The following is an 18,115-nucleotide window of genomic DNA, read 5'->3' as shown; positions in this document are numbered from 1 at the left end:
CCTGGCAGTCCTGGATGAGGGGCAGATTGCTCCAGCAGCCCCCCATTTGTCACACCAGCCCTAATCCTACGACGTTCCTAAAAGGCCTGTAGGCTCTGATCTTAAATCAGCTTGTTGAGAGGAGACCCTCTCAGAATACATATACATACATACAACAGCTTCACCATGCTGAATACAAAGACACCTCAAAAACCTGTTATGTTTGGCCTCAGCACGATGGAAGATTATGTGTGAAGTTGCTAATGAGCTAATATCTATTCCATTACTGTTGTGTGTGTGTGTGTGTGTGTGTGTGTGTGTGTGTGTGTGTGTGTGTGTGAGTGTGCTTCAAGATCGTATATAATGAAAAGGGGACACAAACTACATAGGCAGGGCCGAGTAATTAAAAGCTATCAATTACGTACATGACATCCCTACACAATCTCACACAGAGGTGGTAACAAGGACTTACTGCCAAACGTGGCTCAAGGTAGGCCAATCATTTGTCTGACATCCAACACGTTCCTTTTACATTCACAGTGCCTGTTTGCCTCATTTACATGTAAATAAAAAACAAACAGTTGCAAATGTTGCACTGGAAGAAGGTGCAACAGCAGAATGTTAATGAAGCCGCTCCCTCGACAAATCATAAACTGTGGCATTTAGACTACACAGCTAAATAATATCAGACTATTAGTCTTCCATGGCTACACAACTAGTGACACAATGGAAAATGTATGTATGCGTCTGCTCTAAACAGCAGGATTTAGAGAGAATATAACGTCTTAAAACATGACGTCCCCAAAAAGGCTCTGTCTTTATGGATGGACCCAATCACTATTAAGACACAATTACTATCACTTTAATTCCCACAGTTTCTGCCTTCAGATTATCTCTGATTCCAGCTCTCAGGTAGAGAGAACCGGTGGAAACGGTTTGCCTGTGATGTGTCGGAAACAGAATGTTCAGGGTGTTCTGTCAAAGAGTTCTGAGCAGACAAAATTCCATCTCACCTTTTTTCCACAAAGTTGTTCTGACTTTCAAATACCGAACCGGGTAGAAACCCCTCTGAGCCGTTGAGTTTGCACACAGTGTATGAACCAGCTAAAACAAACACACTCTTTTTACACACTCTATGCAACCACCACTCTTTGAAATCAAGCGTGAGTTGACATGAAAGGAAACAACGTTTCAGTCAGAGGAACATCTGTTCTCACTCTTAGGGTGTGTTCTCTCTAGAACATTTGCTTCACAGAGTTTAGGATAAAATTCGCTTTGCTCTGCGTCGTTTGGAGCTGTGAGAACGCACATTCGAAGTAACTCCCGGAGCAAAGAACCAACGGATGCTCCGCTTGAAACGGGTGGTTTCGCTCCGATTAGAAACGATGCATCGAGGCAGTCCATAGGAAAACAACAGATCTGGATAAGAGAGGGACAAACGGACAATTTTCTATTTTTCTGACCAATCAACTACCACGTCTGTTGCTTCGATTGCGTATGTTACTTTGTTTACATGAAGGGCTGTGAGAACGTAAATCAGAGAAATTATTTATGCAACAATGTTGCGAACTCATCCACTTGCTCCGGGTCTCGATTCGGACTTTCATGTGAGAACATGACCTTAAAGTACCAACACCTGAAAGGGTACAAAAGACACCCTCCTGAGACCCGTTCTAAAAGGTCACATGACGACATCACTGCCATTCCCACATGAATCTCTGAGTCATTTAAAAGTCAACCCTGTGACTGAATGTGATTCGGCACAAAGGAGGACGACCCTTGACCTTTCCTAGCCCCCTCCACAGAACAACATAATACTGTAAGTATGAGGGCTGCTGTGGGGGTCAACGACCGTAGGGGCTCTGCACACAGCGTGCGATTTCTGTTGCGCGTCAACATTCCATTTTGAAGTTTGAATGGAAGTCTATGAGAACATCGCATTTCAACACACACGGCCCCGATTTTAATCGCACGGCGAAAATTCGATTCCATTCATTTTGAATGGGAAAAAGCACAAATTTGACAGTGCGACAAAACTCGCACGCCGTGTGCTTTGTCCCATTCAAAATGAATGGAATCGAATTTTCGCCGTGCGATTAAAATCGGGGCCGTGTGTGTTGAAATGCGATGTTCTCATAGACTTCCATTCAAACTTCAAAATGGAATGTTGACACGCAACAGAAATCGCACGCTGTGTGCAGAGCCCTTTAGGCCCCATTTACACACATATCAGTATAATGAGACACATACACGTATATGGGAGAAGTAAATACTAGGCCCTATATCTGATATACAGTATGTTGCATGTCAATGATGTGTGTAAATGGGCCTTTAGAAAGGGAACAACATTCAGGACATTAGAATCCAGTGGTGGTTTTGAATCTAAACCAGGATAACCTCAAAGTCCCTGTCCAGACAAGCCTCACACTGTTTACCATGCTCCCCTCACACCTTTTCATTTCTTTCTCTACCTTCATCCCTTCACCACTCTCTCTCTCTCCCTCCGTCCATCCACCCCTCCCTCCATCACTGCTGACTGGTTGACAGAAGAGAGGAGTCTTCCTTCACTTATTCATGGCCCAACCCAACGTCACCCCCCCTCCTGAGGCAACAATCCTCCGGCAGACTTCACAGACAGAGGAAAACACTCTCTCTCTCTCAATTTCTCTTTCTCTCTCTCTCTCTCTCTCTCTCTCTCTCTCTCACCAAAGTGGCGAGGAGAGAATATCAATTACTTCGGTCGATAGCAAACTAAAAGTTGCTCACTCACATTCAGACTAGAGGCTTAGAGGTAAAGCAGCTAATGCCTGTCTCCACTCAAACATCTGTCAGCACTAAAACCTTTTCTTCCATACCAGGTTGTTTTTCCGACAAAAGTCTAAACCCCAGAACACACATAGGAGAATGAGTCATCATGAACTGGAGCTTTTTTGTTGTTGTCACTTCACAGGGTCACAACGATAACAGCATTTTTTTGTGAGTATTGTTTTTAAAGAATACAAAAAAAGAAAAGCTTTGTATGGTTTGTTTCTCACTTTTTTCCAGTGCTGCAGTTGGAGTTGTAAGTGATTCTCTTGAGATAGTTTCCTCTGGTCATCTGTTTGGCTGATTAAAGCCTCTTTGATTAAACTGGCGGGTGGTCAATTTCTCTTACGGTTGATTTTACAGTGGCCCGGTTTTTGGCGGGGGGTCTGTTCTAAATAAAAACGCTTCAGATGATTGTCCAAGTGTTGTTGTTTGAAGTAAACTGGTCTCTTTTATCTTTTTTTAAAATATATTATTATTGGCCTAGACTTCAATTGGAATCCAGCACATTTCCATTTCCCTACAGTAACACACACACTATAAACACCCATATTTTAAGAGGCTACCAGTACCATAAGACCCAAACACCACACTTGGGTCTGAGGTAAAAACAGATCCATGATCACCAAGAAACAATCCAGAACTAGAACCACAGTCGCACTCGGGACATATCGACAGTAACAACAGAACACACGGTAGCGTTACTCACTGAAGGCTGCGACGGCCAGGATAAGTGTCACCACGATGGAGATCCAAGACACCCACAGGGCCTTCTTACGGTAGCTCTGGGCCTCGTGGGGCTTCAGCCGCATGCTGCTTTCCAGCAGGCCTGGAAGAGAAGAGAAGGTGATAAAAAAAAACTTGGTTAGCATCAGCTGTCATGTCTCCCTGAAGAGAGAGAGAGAGAGGCAGAGGGAGAATGCGTCACACTACATAGGCTCATTAACACTCCTTTTAAACCACAAAGGAGTGGTAGTGTCTTTCCTTCCCCAGCCAAGAAAGGCACAGGTCTGGTGAGGACTTAATTGACCGGGGTAATGCAGGGAGGAAAGGTAAATAGTGAGGCATGAATTAAACACTGCAAGGTACAACACCGCCTTGTTTAATTTGGTTGATTAAATAGTGTTTCAGGGCACGGGCAGGGTTCATTAATTTGTTGTTGTTGTTGTGTCTGGTAAAGGCTGAATTAAGTGTGTTGCTTTGGGAGCTGCAGGTGCTGACAGGTGGCGGAGAGTGCGAGTGTGATCGCCCAGCCATGAAGGCATACTCCTCAGAGAGAGAAAGACAGAGAGATAAAGAGAGACAGAGAGAGAGAGAATAGAGAGAGAGAGAGAGAGAGAGAAAGTCCTGCGCCCCAGTTCTCCACCCCTTTTCCCTGAAGTGTACACTTCATTTACTCCACAACATGAATTTAAAGGCATTGGTTTGGTTTAACCATGGACTCTTATACCAATCCTATATGTTTTAAATACATGTGAGGTAGTGGACACCTCAGGGAAAAAGGTGAAGAATTGGGACGGACTTACAGCAGGAGGAGTAATAGTTGATTCTGGTTCATTGCTGATTCTAGCTGGTTCACAGCTGAGGTACTGGGATTGCATCTATCCCCATTGCAATGCGAAATTGTGTTACATTAATACATTTACATTTTAACCATTTAGCAGACGCTTTCATCCAAAGTGACTTAGAGATTACAGGGACAATCTCCCTGGAGTAATTTAGGGCTAAGTGCTTTACTCAAGGGCACACTAGTGTTGGTGGTGTTCCCAGGTGGGATCTGAACTCAAGACCTTCTGATCACCAGTCCAACTCACCATCCAATAGGCAACAACTACCTCTTACTAGGCCACCACTACCCCTTGTGTGAATAAGCACTGAGGCTCCAAACTATTTATATTTATACAAACTGAGTGGAAATTGTAAATCGTGACGTCATTGGTGTCATCGTGACATCACAAGTTGGAATGATCTAGGAATTCAAAAGCACAAGGGTTCTCTCTCAGAGGAAATCCCTGAGGAGATAATCAAGGGTAAAGATCCCACCCACTCATCCTCCTCATCCCAGGTCAGATGATCACTTGTTTGAGCGCTGCCCTGAAGTCAGCTCGTCTCGCCGTGTTACACAGCGAGGGTTCTTTAGAAAGGAATATCAAAAGAAAGTCACATGACCCAAGTGTCCACAAGGGTGAAATTCAAGTGGAGTCGTTCGAGGGTGGAAGTAGATGTAAATCCCGAGCATCATCACTGATTATAGGTCAGCTTTGAGGAGAGGAGTCGGTGACATAGGAGGTCACATGCTCCATTCAACTTTTATAGCCAGTCTAAATAATGTGTGTATGTGTATGTAGAGGAAGTGGGAGGAGCAGGGAAGAATGCTGCCTCACTCAACTCACATGATCCATGTCTAGGATCAGCAGTGAAAGCGTGTGTGTCCCCACCCCCCACACCAACACACAACACATGACCCTAGTCACCCTACCATAATATGCCTTCATCCAAACAGACTTACATTGCAGAAAGTGAGTGAATACATTTTTCAGTATATATACAGGCATGTGAAAAAGATAGGACACCCCATGAAAACCTGTCTTTTTCAACATATTTAAATATGTGGTCATTTCATCTTCATTTTAACAATATTGAAAGATGGAGTTAATATAACTAAGCAAATAAAACTTGCACATCAGGTGCAAATAATTAGAACATCATTAGAGAGGATTTTGGAGGAGCTTGTCTTATTTAAACCTCAGACATTTAGTTTGTTTTGTTCTTGATTGTTGAAGTGAGTGGTATCACCATGGCGAGATCAAAAGAACTCTCTGAGGCCTTCAGAAAGAAGGTTGTAGATGTGTATGAGTCTGCGAAGGGATTTAAAAAGATCTCCAAACAATAAAAAATCAGCCATTCCACTGTCTGGAAAATAATTGACAAGTGGAAAACATTTAAAACAACTGCCAACATGGTCTGCCCAAGAGCAGACCGCAAGAGGCTTAAAGAAGTCTCCAAAAATCCTAAAATGTCATCATGGGACCTACAGGTAGCTCTTGCCACAGTTGATGTCAAAGTACATGCATCTGCCATCACAAAGAGACTGCACAAGTTTGATTTTCATGGGAGGTGTGCAAGCATGAACCCCTTGCTGTAAAAACAACAACAACATGAGGGCAAGACTAAAGTTTGCTAAAATCAAAAAAAGTTTACAAATTCCAATGTTTAATTATTTGGGCACAGTAACATAAGACATGTTTGGTGCATACCAAAGACAGCACTTGAGTACAATAACCTCACACCAACTGTGTGACAACCAGCATGGGAGCGGAAATGTCATGGTTTGGGGCTGTTTTGCTGCAGCAGGGCCTAGCCAGCTCACCATCATAGAATCCACTATGAATACTTTGTTGTATCGGAGGGTGCTTGAGGAAAATGTGAGACCATCTGTCCAAAAATGTAAGCTGATGTGGACCATGCAACATGACAATGACCCAAAACATTCCAGTAAATGCACCAAGGAAAGGAAAGGAAATAAATGAAGTTCTGGAATGGCCATGTCTAAACCCAAATCCTATTGAGATTCTGTCGGGTGATTTGAAATGGGCGGTACATGCAAGACGCCCCTCACACATCGTGAGCTTAGAATGATAAGGTTCTATCTCCGTTTAGGGTAGTTCAGAGATATTGAGCGTCAAAGTTTTTACATTCCATTATGTTTTGTGAGATGGAACCTTTGTATTTGATTAATTACTAACTCAGATTATGTAAAAAACTCAATTTTGACCAAACATGGAGATAGAACCTTATAATTCCACGACATCATAGGAGGAGTGGGAAAAACGTTCTCCCAGTCGATGTCAGAGACTGGTAGACCGTTATAGGAAACGTCAAATTGATGTTAGGCTATTTCAGCCAAAGGCAGTAATATTCAACCTGCTCAAATGGGTATTATTGCCCATTCCACAGAATCCACACGTGAGTATGTGATCTATTTCCCATGGGACTGTGTGATATCATAATCTATCTAATGGAAAGTTCATTGTTTCTCTGAATATACCCAGAAATGTATGACTTTTAAAAACAGCAACAGCTCCAACTGAATGTCAATTCCTTCTGACATTCAACACCCCTCTAAAAAAGAATCCTTCCATAAGCCTGTGGTCAATTTAAAAAACTCTCATAAATTATTCAACACAGTGAGTTGATTGCATGGGGTGATTCCAGGTAAATGATGGGGGATTTGAAACCTCAGCATAAAGCTCTCAGTGGAGATGGAGATGGAGATGGAGATAACGTTTATTGCCATTTATGCATACACATTAAGCATACACATATAGGAATTTGATTCGGCGTTACAGTAAGAGCATTTCTAAATGCAATGCAAACAGCAGTGCAGACAGAACACAACAAACTGTAAAACCATAGCTGCCATGTGCGGCGCTCAGTCATGGACAATTCTCCATCTTACAGGATATATCTACACTTACCTACTGTCCATGGACAGCTCTAGCTAGCAATCTATGGCATCAAAGCAGATAGCCCCTCTGCCCCTACCTCTGAAACTATCCCTCCAGCATTCACTGCCATATTCAAATGACTGCAGGGATTTTTAGAAGAGAGGGTAGCGGGGTCTTCTGTTTTACTGTAATGCAGACCGTTCCAAAAACAGTTCTTTCTTGATGTTGTTGTTGTTGTTGTCACCATCGACCCCCTCCTGCGTCTCTCTCTCTCTCATCTACCGCCGTGTATGTCTCCGATTAATCTCTATGGCTAACGAGCTTCATTATATCTCCTCGGCAAACCCAGGGCCTCATTAAGACTGGTGGTTGTACAGATATACAGGTATGTCGAGCCACCTTCTTCGGTTACTTCTCATTAGAAACGGCTCTGGTCACCATTAGACCCATCAATCATATAATAGGGCTATTACATCTAGCGAAAAATAATAATAATCACACACACACACACACGCACACGCACACACTATCCAGTATGTGAGTTGGGGGGGTTATGAAAGCCAAGGCCTTGAGTCCATGTTGGAATGTTTTGTTTTTGATAGGGGATTACAGAGGGATTATGATCAAACTTGTGGGAGAGATCATTGGTGTCAGTGGTTGGAAGCTCAGACACTAAGAGGTAATTATGCATGTGTTCTTCACCACTAGTCTAGGTGGGCCTTTTTGAGCTTCAACTTTTTTGGGATTTTGACCACATGCATCTCTTGGACAGGGATTTAAAATGTCTATACGAGTATTTACAACATATATATGTGTGTGTGTGTGTGTGTGTGTGTGTGTGTGTGTGTGTGTGTGTGTGTGTGTGTGTGTGTGTGTGTGTGTGTGTGTGTGTGTGTGTGTTTGTGTGTGTGTGTGTGTGTGTGTGTGTGTGTGTGTGTATTGTGAGGATACTGTGTGTGTGTGTGTGTGTGTGTGTGTGTGTGTGTGTGTGTGTGTGTTGCCTCCCTAGGCTTGCTATTAGAACATACAAATGTTTTATCTATGCTAAGGTTAGTAAATTAGCAAGGTAACACAATAATATGCTATAAATAAAACAATGTGCTTTTTAAAATCTAATATCTGTGGAGGCACTTCAAACAAATAACAAAACAGAGTTTTTAAATCTCTGAAATCTCTGAATTTACCTTGCCCCTCTACGCTGTCAGTGATTTTCATCTCTTGGTCCCGGTCCATGCTGAAGGGATCGCCTTGGCTTGGTCTTTTGGATAAATGTCCCTCCGGAGCGCACTGACCGTTCCTCACAGCTGAGGAGGGATCCACGATCGTGGGGTCCGGGACGGGGCATGAATTTGGAGTCACAGGATCGGTCATGGTTTCTTAGTTTATAGGTAAAAACTAAGTCCTTGAAGAAAAGCTCACAAGTGCAGCCATCCAGGGCGCAAATGTGTGTGAGGGGAGGCGATGATGACTAGATGCGAGATAGACGCAATCTCCTGCTCAGCATCAGCAGCACAGCAGACCCCCTCCCTCTCCGGCTCCGACGACTATTCGCTACTAGAAAGAGGGAATGATTCCAACTACTGCAGTCTATAGCCTATTTAGATGTTGACTTTCAAAGAAAACTGAACTGACTACTAGTTCATTGCACATGCACTTGACTTAAATGCGAAATAAGCATGCAGTGTCTAGTGTGATGTGCTGTTGTCGATGTCGACTTCAGCTGGCAAGGCAAGTTTTCCACTCCCACCTTTCCACTGTCAGGCAGCTGTCTGATGCACAGGCTGATATGATATGAGAACCCTGGTCAGAGGAACGCCCCATTGTTGGCAGTCAATCACTGCGCTCTGATTCGACGGAGTTTGTTCGATCACAAGTATAATCGATCCATTATCTAATTTGAATCCAAATCCAAATCCACGCCTTTCAATTCGTGATCTTAGAATTATACGGTTCTATCTCCGTTTAGGGTAGTTCAGAGATATTGAGCGTCAACGTTTTTACATTCCATTATGTTTTGTGAGATGGAACCTTTGTATTTGATTAATTACTAACTCAAAAATGTCAACATTTTAAAAAATAACACCACACAGGCATTAATAAACACCTAATGGATCAGATTATGTAAAAAACTCAATTTTGACAAAAATGGAGATAGAACCTTATAATTCTAACGTCACGAATTGCTGGGTAGCCTACTCTTTAGGTTTGTTATAAGTTATCCGCTCATAAGTGCATAAGCTGAATATGGCTACACTTGGTTCGATTAATTAATACAATAACCCATTTTCATAATTACACTTTCAAATAAAGTGCAGGATAATTGGTTCAAACCAATGCTGTGCTTGATGCCTTGATATCTAATGAGGCCACGGGGAGGCGCCAAATGCACGGGGCAGAAATCAGTGGGAAATGTTATATTTTTTCACATTTAATTTGAGTTTGTAGCCTAATTACTAGCTCACATACCATAATGTTTTCTTTAATTGTATTGTTCATATTATATATATATATATATATTTTAATCTCTGTTACCATTATTCTTTCTGTTACCATTTGTTACCATTTGTTATTATTCTGTTACCATGTGTCTTTCATTCGTTATTGTATGTGCAAGTGCTAAATAAATACGTTTGGCCAGGGCAGGGCAAGGCTATAAATTATGGACAATTGACACAGTGACTGAAAAAGTCACCTGCGAGGATAATGTACCATGCTTTCCAAAATGAAAGCTTTCCAAAATCAAAACAGTCACGTGTCGTCATACATTACAGTATAGGTCCTCGTTACCAACTAAAATGTTTGAAAAACGTTATCCTAATTCACACTAAGGTAATAAATAAAAGAAAAAACATTTGTCAACACAACTGCAGCCCAGTTTCCATCTTTGCAGCATACATGATTCTACTGTTATGGACAGGTTCGTTCGTGTACCTGCTATAAATTGTTGCCAAAATAAGAGAGCAAACAGCTGACTCAGCAGAGAGCAGTTATGCAGGTGCTCCTTTAGCAAGCACAAACAGATTGTGATCTTAGAATGATAAGGTTCTATCTCCGTTTAGGACAGTTCAGAGATATTGAGCGTCAAAGTGTTTACATTCCATTATGTTTTGTGAGATGGAACCTTTGTATTTTATGAATTACTAACTCAAGAATGTCAACATTTTAAAAATAACACCACACAGGCATTAATAAACACCTAATGGATCAGATTATGTAAAAAACACTCAATTTTGACAAAAATGGAGATAGAACCTTATAATTCTAACGTCGCGAGTTACATTTCGCACGGGATAGCCCACCAGGAATATACCTGCATGTCATTGGTTTGTTCCGGGGGGCAGGGACCGTAGGGGGGCAGGGACCGTAGGGGGGCAGGGACCGTAGGGCGGGGGGGCAGGGACCGTAGGGGGGCAGGGACCGTAGGGGGGCAGGGACCGTAGGGCGGGGGGGCAGGGACCGTAGGGGGGCAGGGACCGTAGGGGGGCAGGGACCGTAGGGGGGCAGGGACCGTAGGGCGGGGGGGCAGGGACCGTAGGTCGGGGAACAACCAGGCTCACATTCATACAGTATTATATTGTGCGTGTTGACTTGGCACTTTGTAAACACCCTGTGTGCTCTAAATAGCCACTAGTCTAAGAAAAGCACTAAGAAAATGAAGATTGATATTCATAATCATATTCTACCCAAGGAATGGCCTAATCTAAAAGAGGTAGGCAATACACACGAGTCTATTTACCGAATATCGTGGCTGATACACAGTACCTGACATTAGCCTACCAACGGTGATGTGCGTAATTACGCATAGTCACTGAAATAGGCAAGGCAGCAGAGTTGACTGATCTGGGAGCAGATGCGTCTCACTTATAATCAACAATAATTAGATTTGTCTAATTGGCCTAAGTGACTGTCCATTTGTGTACATTTTCTTTTATATTGAACACACAGTAGAGGGCTAATGCATATGTACAATCACATCATAGAGAATTAATATGTGTTTGTACGACTGTAAAGATATGCATTAGGCGTATTGTACTTACAACCAAGAAAGTACAAGGCTGTACTAAACAAATACCCTTATCTAGTTTATATTGGCTATATAAGTTAACATACATTCTGGAAGTACCACATTATGACTGTCTAGTGAATGCTTGTGCGCTTACTGCAATGCTTCCTTTGGAATTATTGTTCATTTGAACTGCCTAGAATGCAATATTGTCAAGAACTAAAATACATCATTTGAGATTTTTTTTCTGTTAAAATGCAGTGAGGAAACCCTGTAAAGATATGCCCTCTCATAAATCTGTGCTCTGGCTGGTTAAACATTAATCGATATTTAGTACTGACCTCGTTCTTTCAAGCCTGCGTGTCTGTCAATATCTCTGGCCTTGGGTAATGATTGCTCACTTTTGGGACCTACAGTACATTACTGCTGGTGAGCAGTGCCGGACAGGGCACATGGGTCACAGTGGGCAAAGAGGACTGATGCCTGGCCACTCACTCAGATCATACAGGTCATCAAACACTCATATCGAATAATTCTTGAGCCCACTGTATAATCCCACCACTTGACAGGTGCCATTGTAACAAGATAATAAATGTTATTCACTTCACCTGTCAGTGGTCATAATGTGTTGGCTCATGGGTGTACTCTAATGCACATGTTATTATCCTGCCTCACCTCATTCAAGGTGAGATGAGGTGATTAAAAGTGAAGAAGCACCGCATGGGGTCCATTAAACATTCAAGGGCATGAAGACCACTTTAGATACTGAATGCAAATTGAGCATGATTATGTTGATTCTATGGGATATGAGGAGATGGTAGGAGCTAGGCATTACTTATTTGGACTGTTTGAGGATTCAACAGTATGCATATCAGCGGACAGAAATAGAACGTAGGAGTTGATTGCTCTCAGATTTTCTCTATCTTCTCATAGTGCTGAAAGTAGCGCATAACTTTTGTGTAGCTCTCCAAACCTTATAGACCTAAGGAATTGTATTTGAATTACATCCAAATATCGGAATCATGGTTATGAAGGTTACATTACATTTACGTTTTTGGCATTTAGCAGACGCCTTTATCCAAAGCGACAGATATATTTGTCTAAGTATGTGAATCATCTATCCATCAGTCATCGCCAGAAAAAGTAATCTATGCTCGGGCATTGGCAGTCAAAAAGCTAGAAGAAGGAAGACGGTGCATAATGAAGGTGCATAGCAGCATATTTAACGACTGTTCTCCTTTCTGTATTTGTTCCTCAGAGGTATGGTTATGATGGATTTCTCCAGCTGCATCATCACTGCAAGGTGAGTCTCATGTTTCACTGACACATACACAAAAAGTATGACAATACAAAAGTAGGACAAAAGTATGTGGACACATTATTATGACACACAATTATCGTCTGGGGTTGTTTTCATGGTTTGGGCTAGGTCCCTTAGTTCCATGCGATTCTAGAGAATTGTCTGCTTCCAACTTTGTGGCAACAGTTTGTGGAAGGGCCTTTCCAGTTTCAGCATGACAATGCCCCCATACACAAAGTGAGGTCCATAATGACATGGTTTGCCAAGTTTGGTCTGGGAGAACTTGACTGGCTTGCACGCAGAGCTCTTACCTCAACCATCGAACACCTTTGGGATAAATTGGAACGCTGACTGCGAGCCAGTCCTTCTCGCCCAACATCAGTGGCGGACCTCATTAATGCTCTTGTGGCTGTATGGGAGCAAATCCCTGCAACCATATTTTAAAATCTAGTAGAAAGTCTTCCCAGAAGGGTGGAAGCTGTTATAGACGCAAAGGTGGGACCAACTCCATATTGATGCCCATACACAGTATACAGTTACACCTTAGTTATACCTTCAAATCAGCCCTCAAAACCCACCTGTTCACCAAGGCCTTTGGCCCCTAGTTTAGTTTTTGGTGTTGTCTCTGTGTTTTCTGTTTTTGTCTGTCTGACTGTCTTTCTGTCAATTTGTAAAGCATCCTTTGGTTCCTTGAAAGGCTCTATATAAATCTAAGATATTATTATTACTATTATTTATCACAATGACGCCCCCAACAGAGTATTGTCTACAGTGTCTATAAAGCCGTCAAAGTGCAATTTAATTGTACTACAATTTAAAGTATTTTTTCCTCACTGCATAGTGTGGTGATCTGACTACTCATGACTAGAGCTCGTGTGTTCCTTCTGAATGGGATTTGATGGCACACAGTTCCCTCTCTTCAGCATGCACCTCCTCAGGCTCCTCTGGCCTGTTCCTAGCTCATTCATACCATCCGATCCTCCTTATGACGCCTGTGGGTAGTGAGTGGGCAGCACAGGAAGGCTTCCTACAGAGACTGGCTACCGTTGGGTCCAGAAACACACTTTCACTGATTTGTGGTCCCATACAATCTTTCTGACATCGCCTCTGAAGTTCTCCCCTGTAGCATTAAAAAGAACGTATTTACATCAGCAGAAAAAGTGGGGTGCATATTGTGTCCAAGTGAGGACACACATTCACCTGCTGTGTGTGTGTGTGTGTGTGTGTGTGTGTGTGTGTGTGTGTGCACATGTGTGTGTGTGTGTGTGTGTGTGTATGTGCGCGTGTGTGTGTGTGTGTGTGTGTGTGTGTGTGTGTGTGTGTGTGTGCGTGCGTGCGTGCGTGCGTGCGTGCGTGCGTGCGTGCGTGTGTGACTGTCTGTGTGTCTGTGCATGTGTGTCTGTGCATGTGTGTGTGTGTCCGGGACACAGCAGGGTCTGCCTGGGCTTGCTGTGTGAACAGCTGTAGGGCTCAGCATGGTCGACTGTATCAGCAAAACAGGCCACTTTGGGCCGGGCCAGAACACAGTAGGCACAGGCAGCTGCTTAGGGAACTGAACCATTGGCCTAAGTGACTGCATACAAGGACATGCATGTGAATACACACACCTCTGACACATCAACTGATCAACTCACGCTCTGTCAAACTGCTTATCACATGAGTTATCTGCTGCCATCTGGTGGCTGAATACTGTGACACAATTCAACTCGGGGCAATTATTGCTGTAAATTAAAATGTGACATGACTACAACTCACACATCAGAGAATTGGAAGCCGTGCTGCTGTGCAGTATGTGTAGAATGTGCAGTAGACCTCATACTCATGATATTTCTATATCATCTATTTGTTATTATTATTACTATTGTAATGCTCAATTTGTCTCTTGTCTTATTCGTCCTTTTATAACTATTGCCACTTGTCTTATTTGTCTCACTTGTCTCTTATAACTATTGCCACTATATTTATCTTGCCTTATTTGTCTTTTTAACTACCGCCACTTTATTTCTCTTGTCAATGTGGAGAACCCTCTGAATTTTACTCTCTTATACTTGTATAATGGCATGTAACAATAAACTTGAAACTATACTTCTGTGGTTTTGTTTAACCTGCGTTTCAGGGGGAAGCCGACATGATGAAAGATGGGAAGTTGTTCCGTGTTGTCCAGGAGAACTGCTGGGATGCAGAGGCACGGATCCGGGACATGGATCAACATGGTACACCTCTGGGGTGCTTAGTGGCGTAGCACACTAATGCGCATACCGCATAATCGCAAGGTCCCTGGATCGATTCCGGCCATCGACATATTCTTTATGTCATCCCTCCTCTCTCTCACCCATCTTTCCTGTCAATCTCAACTGTCTCTATCCCAATAAGGCAAAAAAAAAGCCCTAAAAACAAAACCAAAAAACATGGTAATTCTCAAATGTCATACTATCAACAAATCAAGTGACATCACATGTTGGTAAAAGTACCGTAATGCTCAGTAATGTACAGTATGGTGAAAGTATTCAGTGGGTTATGACGATGATGTTCCTGTGCTTTAGGGGTGACCGTTCAAGCCTTGTCCACAGTGCCTGTCATGTTCAACTACTGGGTAAGTCTGTGTTGGGTGAGAGACTACTAGAACACTGTTTATCTTTCGAGGCCACAGTTGGCCTAAACCTGAGAGCAACAGTAGTTACGGAAATTTGATAACTTCACACCTTCTTTATAAAGAAAATACAGCAGTTGTGACTTACCGTTTGTCTAAGGCTGGGTTGTTTCACTTTGTTGTTGTTGTGAAAGGCTAAACCCCATGACACGCTGGACCTGTGTGGGATCCTGAATGACGACCTGGCACAGACAGTGAGGAGCTACCCCAAGCGTTTTGTGGGGCTGGGCACTCTGCCCATGCAGGCCCCCGACCTGGCTGTGATGGAGATGAGGCGGTGTGTGAAGGAGCTGGGCTTTCCCGGGGTGCAGATCGGCTCCCACATCAACACCTGGGACCTCAACGCCCCCGACTTGGACCCAGTCTATGCTGTGAGATGGCATTATTGAATAATAATAATAGAATAGACTTTATTGTCCTTGTACAGTTGCCTATACAATGACATTGTAGTGGTACTTCTGAAGGTGCAAAAACAGAAAAACATATTCACATATTCACAAACATATACACATATAACATATCACAAATATTACACACTAGACAAATTAAAAAGTCTGTGTAATTCTATATTATATTATGTATTATATATTGTAATTATAAAATAATAATAATAATAATAATAATAATAATAATAATAGACATCATCATCATCATCATCATCATTTTCATCTTTATATAGCACCTTTAATAAATCAAAATACAGCTCAAAGTGCTTTCCAACAAGCATCTTCCTCTGTAGCACTTCTGAAACTTGAAGCGTTTGAATGTCGATTTGTCTTGTGTATTGTGTATTGGTAGAATGAGAAAGTGGGTTGTGCTCCATCCCTCTGTTCGACAGGCAGCTGAGGAATTGAACTGCTCCTTGTTTGTCCACCCATGGGACATGCAGATAGATGGGAGGATGGCCAAGTATTGGCTTCCCTGGTTAGTGGGTGAGTGAGAGAGAGAAGCAGGAAGGAACTATTGAGCTGGAATGCATGGCTCAGCCTGGGTGACTCCGTGGCATAGACAAGTATTTATAATACAGTAATGCTCTTTCCCCCCTCTAACAGGCATGCCTTCAGAAACTACAATGGCTATTTGTTCAATGATTTTTGGAGGCGTCTTTGAGAGGTTTCCTAAACTGAAGGTCTGCTTTGCTCATGGAGGTAGGCCTGCTATGTTGAGATGGAATGAGGAGATTCAGTATACACAAAATGTTTATAATGAATTATATGAGAATGCAAGCATCCACCTTGTGCGATGTTGACTCTGTGTTGTTTGTTTATTTGTTTATGTATTTCTCTAGGTGGTTCTTTCCCATTCACTGTCGGTCGAATTGAACACGGGTTCCAGGTGCGCCCCGATCTGTGTGCCGTAGACAACAAGATCAACCCTCGGAAATACCTGGGATCCTTCTATACTGACTCCTTGGTGCATGACCCAATCGCTCTCAAGTTACTTACTGATGTAATAGGGAAAGTAAGCATTTATTCATATTGTATTTGAAAACGAACACTAGCTGTATTTTCAATTTAAAACTGCTTCTTGGGTTTTCCATTACAGAAAATGTATCTGTGTGTTGTTAGACAAGAAATGTCTTAATCGTTTGGGTCTTTTTCATCACGTAGGATAAGGTAATGTTGGGGACAGACTACCCATTCCCTTTGGGTGAACTTCAGGCTGGAGCATTGATAGAGTCCATGGAGGAGTTTAATGGTGCTTTAAAGGTATCCTCCAGAGAACACCCACATGTTTGACCTCTATTCTAATCTATTCTCATCTCTGCTGTTGCTCCAAGTGTGTTGTCATAAACTGAATAAGAATATTTTTAAATGGTTCTTTCTTTTGTACCACAGTACACATACAGCTTGTATAGTAGCCTATCCTATTCAGTGAGAGACATGGATGGAATTATGTTTCTTGGCTAATTTATGTTCACTTTAATTTCAGGACAAACTTCTAGCAGGCAATGCACTGGAATTTTTGGGACTGAAAAGAGAACAATTTCAATGACTGTACAGCATGAAGAAATGGTGAAGATACAATGGACAAAAAATGACATATTTGGATCCCAAATTACTTTTACCATTTGGAACGTGATTCATATGAAAACTATTGTAAAGTCATTATCCAAATACTATTGTAACCCCTGCCATATGGGCGGGGCCTGAGTTCTATTTTAAATAAGTGGCGGTATTACCTGTAATAATAAACTATTCAAATTATGACGATCGGTGCCTCCATTAACTATGTGGAAGTATTTTAAATAGGACTTCCTTTTTAATCCTTTTAATGTTTGTAACCAGGGAGTAGCTGAAAAGGACTGTATAATTTAGGAAGGGGCTGGTTATCTAACTAATGGAGCTAAATAGGCAGTGTAGGAGGATACAGGCAGGGGGCGCCAGCAAACCGTTAGACTAGCAGTTACTATCGTTAGCATTAGCACGGAATTAGCATTAGCATTTAGCATTGGAACTAGCATTAGCATTAGCTTTGTACTTAGCATTAGCATCCAAACAACTAACACACGGTAACGGTATCACATATGAACAACACATTTATTATACATGACTGATGTATACATCCCCAAATATACATTCCCTCCCCGCCGGCCACACACACACTCAATCACTCACTCATAGTCTCTGGCCTGAACAGGCTTATAGTCCAGGGCTGTGGTGCGCGTTGAGGCCTGGTTGGATGGCATGTGCGTCGATGAAGTTAGCCGACGAAAGGGGGGGGTGACGTAGCAACGCGGAGGGAAAGGGCCGTCTTCGTGGTCCACAACGAGGTGAAGGGCCCAGGTCCAGTGGTCCGCGTCGAAGCTCCGCTGGAGTCAGTGTTCGGTCGCAGTCCGCTCGTGGAGGCGACGATTATGTCCAGCTGGCGTCTCGCTTGGTCCAACGTTGAACAGCCGGCTGCTGGCAAGGCGGTCCAACGGGAACACA

The 18,115-nt window shown here is 42.6% G+C and overlaps 2 protein-coding genes across 2 annotated transcripts in view; one reads left to right on the top strand and one right to left on the bottom strand.

Annotated features, from left to right (window-relative positions):
- Nucleotides 1-8,603, bottom strand: part of tmem163a (transmembrane protein 163a) — a gene marked incomplete at both ends in the record, with an annotated part of 86,940 nt that extends 78,337 nt beyond the window's left edge. The window contains 2 exons of the mRNA XM_080535763.1: nucleotides 3,494-3,613; nucleotides 8,417-8,603. Of these exons, the coding sequence (XP_080391889.1) occupies nucleotides 3,494-3,613; nucleotides 8,417-8,603 (307 nt within the window). The remainder of the gene's footprint in view (nucleotides 1-3,493; nucleotides 3,614-8,416) is intronic.
- A 2,201-nt stretch (nucleotides 8,604-10,804) lies between these two features.
- On the top strand, nucleotides 10,805-17,455 carry acmsd (aminocarboxymuconate semialdehyde decarboxylase). The gene is made up of 10 exons (XM_080535470.1): nucleotides 10,805-10,941; nucleotides 12,494-12,538; nucleotides 14,652-14,748; nucleotides 15,079-15,128; nucleotides 15,320-15,556; nucleotides 16,024-16,117; nucleotides 16,238-16,333; nucleotides 16,474-16,646; nucleotides 16,796-16,894; nucleotides 17,118-17,455. The coding sequence occupies exons 1-10, from the start codon at nucleotides 10,885-10,887 to the stop codon at nucleotides 17,178-17,180; spliced, it is 1,011 nt and encodes a 336-aa protein (XP_080391596.1). The 5' UTR covers nucleotides 10,805-10,884; the 3' UTR covers nucleotides 17,181-17,455.
- Nucleotides 17,456-18,115: the final 660 nt, after the last annotated feature.

The sequence above is a fragment of the Nansenia antarctica genome (assembly GCF_963989245.1).
Source record: "Nansenia antarctica genome assembly, chromosome: 7".
Taxonomy (NCBI): Eukaryota; Metazoa; Chordata; class Actinopteri; order Argentiniformes; family Microstomatidae; genus Nansenia; species Nansenia antarctica.
Note: the sequence above shows the minus strand (reverse complement) of the source record. Positions and strands in the feature narration are given on the sequence as shown.

Coding starts and splice junctions, on each gene's coding strand:
- acmsd (XM_080535470.1), top strand. CDS start 10,885: ATGAAGATTGATATTCATAATCATATTCTACCCAAGGAATGGCCTAAT. Junction 15,557..16,023: donor ACTTGGACCCAGTCTATGCT/GTGAGATGGCAT, acceptor TCTGTTCGACAG/GCAGCTGAGGAATTGAACTG. Junction 16,118..16,237: donor TTGGCTTCCCTGGTTAGTGG/GTGAGTGAGAGA, acceptor CCCCTCTAACAG/GCATGCCTTCAGAAACTACA.